At 47.5% G+C, this 2,896-nt stretch overlaps 1 protein-coding gene across 1 annotated transcript; it reads right to left on the reverse strand.

Annotated features, from left to right (window-relative positions):
- Positions 1-915: 915 nt before the first annotated feature.
- Positions 916-2,327, reverse strand: LOC127313589 (uncharacterized). The gene is made up of 4 exons (XM_051344077.2): positions 2,166-2,327; positions 1,940-2,041; positions 1,508-1,668; positions 916-1,343 (listed from the first exon to the last, which is right to left on the reverse strand). Exons 1-4 carry the CDS (start codon positions 2,260-2,262, stop codon positions 1,236-1,238), a joined length of 468 nt encoding a protein of 155 aa, XP_051200037.1. The 5' UTR covers positions 2,263-2,327; the 3' UTR covers positions 916-1,235.
- Between the last annotated feature and the right edge of the window lie 569 nt (positions 2,328-2,896).

Genomic DNA, 2,896 nt, shown 5'->3' on the forward strand with positions numbered 1-2,896 from the left:
AACAACTTCATCCATGAAGCTTTGTTCCAGCAGATGCAGAACGCTTGGAATCCGGCACATGAGAATTACTATCCGTGCGGTGGGTGCTAATAGAGTAATAGGTTTGTAATTCAGTGCTTTTGCTTAGGCGATTGGGAGAAAGTTATGGAGAAGGGTCCATGGTTATTCAGAGATTGGCCTCTAAACACAAAACCATATGATGGCTTCTCTGATCCTGAATTGATTGATCTCGATTATATGCCAATATGGATTCAAGTGCCTAAAATCCCGGAGGGTTATAGGAAGCAGGAGATTGTTAAACTACTGATTTACAGGGCATGTGGAGAAGTCATGTGTCTCGAGATGACCCCAGCTGGTGGATTTAGAGGTGATTTTGTTCGTGCCCATATTCGTCAGGATGTTCGCAAACCACTGACGAGATTTGTTTCAATATCTCGTGGAGGCAAAAGGTTCCTGTATGCGGTTAAATATGAAAAACTGGGTGTCATATGCTATGCTTGTGGTTTAGTTGGACATGGGCAAAAGGAGTGTGGCATCGGGGTTTATGAAGAGAAAGAACTAAAGTATGGAGAGTGGATCTATGTCATGCCCCCCTCTAGTCGTGGCCGCAGTGCTGGAGTGCTACGTGGGAACTCGGGTGGAGGCCGTACTGAAGCTAACGTGGGAGGCGGCAGGTCTAACTGTATGGAGGGAGGACCTGGTCGTGACCAAGTTGGTCGTGGGAGGGGCACCTACATTGATTGGCGCTCACACCCGGAACGAAACGTTGGTGTTGGTAGCGTTCCAACAGATCGAGAGCTAGCTGATACGGCTACAAGTCCAGTAAAGCAAGGTGATTCAGAGATGTCCGACGCTGAAAAGCTAGCAAAAAAACGCCTTTGCGTTTGACCAAGGAAAGCAGGACAAGAATCCAAATGATGGTAACGCTATGCTACTGGACAAGTCTATTTTGTTTCAATACAAGGCTTACATCAATAAAGTGTTCACCAAACTTATTCAACTCCACATCAAAACTCTCATCCCAAAACAAAGCTAGACCTCCACCTTTACCCGTTACAGAGAACATACAAACCATATTCATGCCAAGCCGGACACACAAACCCTCGACATTCATCTTGTTCTCCCCAGTTTCAGAACATATACAGACAAAATATACTAGGATAAATAGGTTTCTAAAGTTACATCCACAAGTACTTTTTATTTCTGCATGCAACTGGTGCTCAGCTCAGATGCGTTCAGCTCAAGGCGACCGGTGCAATGAAGCCAATTCTGAACCCGAAGGAGATGCAGCTCAGTTCCTCATCGTTCTCGCCCAGCATCTTCATTTCAATGGTGTAAGAGCCCTGCCACGGAACAAAATGTCCACATGTGAATCAAGAATAGGAGGACAACCGAGTCGAATAATTTGATATATATACTACATCTGTCATGTCCTGAAGGAATGCAGCGATATGCACATCATAATTCAGAAACACAACAAGATGTACGCTGCATGAAACCCTCTTACTGGCGGAGTGAGTGATGACAAGGTCTGCCCGTGAGATAGTTCAAATTCACCAGCTGCCGGACAGGAAGTCTTTGTACAGATGTCAGCTGTCTCAGAGTACACTTCGAAGATCCAAAAGTACGTAACATCAATAACCAGCTTCCCCTTACTGATGGTTTTATCTGCAGAAAGACATGATCAAGCAAAATAATTTTATTTGTTTATTTTGGAGAAGAGGAAACAGCACGCAAGGTTAGCCTGACACTGCAAGCAAGGTTAAGTTCAATATCCTTAAAGTTGAATGCTACAGAGCTTAACGCCCAATTAGTAATTTCTTCCGGAGCCCTAGCAAGTACACCAAGAAAACTCATGGCAGAACAAAGTACCCAACCAGGCAACTACGTACACAAGGAAATAAAAGCATAGAGAAGTTGTGCCCAGAGAAAGGTATACCAGAGGAAGCGGAGATCTTGAAGGTGGTCGGCACGCCGCGCTTGACCGGATCAGGCACGATCTTCACGCCGTTCACCTTCACCGGGTAGTTCTTGGTCTTATCTGCAAACCACAACCAAAAAAAGTTGTCAAATTCAGCAGAAATCTTCACCTCCGGGAAGTTCCCGAAGTAGCTGCAAAAGGCCAGGGATTCGGGGGCAGGAGGAGCAGGTAAGCTGCTACTCACTGCAGTACTCGACGTCTGGGACGGCGGAGGCCGAGGGGAGAAGGAGGAGGAGGTAGGCGGCGGCGGCGGCGGCGAGGAGGCTCTGCTTGGTCGCCATGGTCGTGGGGTTGGACTTGGAGAGCTGGAGGACTGTGTGAGGCGGGAGACCGGGGTTGGTTGGATTTATATACTAAAAAAAGAATTCTTGAGAGAGAATACAGGGTGTTCGTGTCAGTTTTTCTTCTTTCCGCGTGTTCTTTCTGGACTGGTTAGATTTTCGTCAGCTAGCTCACGACACTGACGTCTGAGTACTGACGGTCTGGGTTAATTCCGAGAAGGTTTTTCATTTTCCTTTTTTTGAGATGATTCCGACAAGGATTGCGACTTGTGCTTAAGGATAACACCGTTGGTTGTTGGGTTGTTTTCGTTCACTTTTTTTTCTTCATATCTATCTATCTATATATCTTTACTATTAGTTTGGGATACGACCGTGGTACGTCCTACCTCCCGAGAGTTAGCGATCGGACGAGCTCCCGTCCCCTCACGTCGATCGATCGTACTCATGGGCCGCTCGCGTTCAGTCGCTCGATCGTCGCATCCATGGGCCGATCGCGCCTCGCACACATGGGCCACACCCTCGCTCAGGGAAAACGACTACGATCTCAGGGGAACGACTACGACCCCCTAGCACTAGCAGTACCGGCAACGCAGACGGCAGGTAGGCTCGGGGTAAGGCGCCGGAGTACAGAGGC

This window comes from Lolium perenne, chromosome 7, assembly GCF_019359855.2.
Source record: "Lolium perenne isolate Kyuss_39 chromosome 7, Kyuss_2.0, whole genome shotgun sequence".
NCBI classification, from domain to species: domain Eukaryota; kingdom Viridiplantae; phylum Streptophyta; class Magnoliopsida; order Poales; family Poaceae; genus Lolium; species Lolium perenne.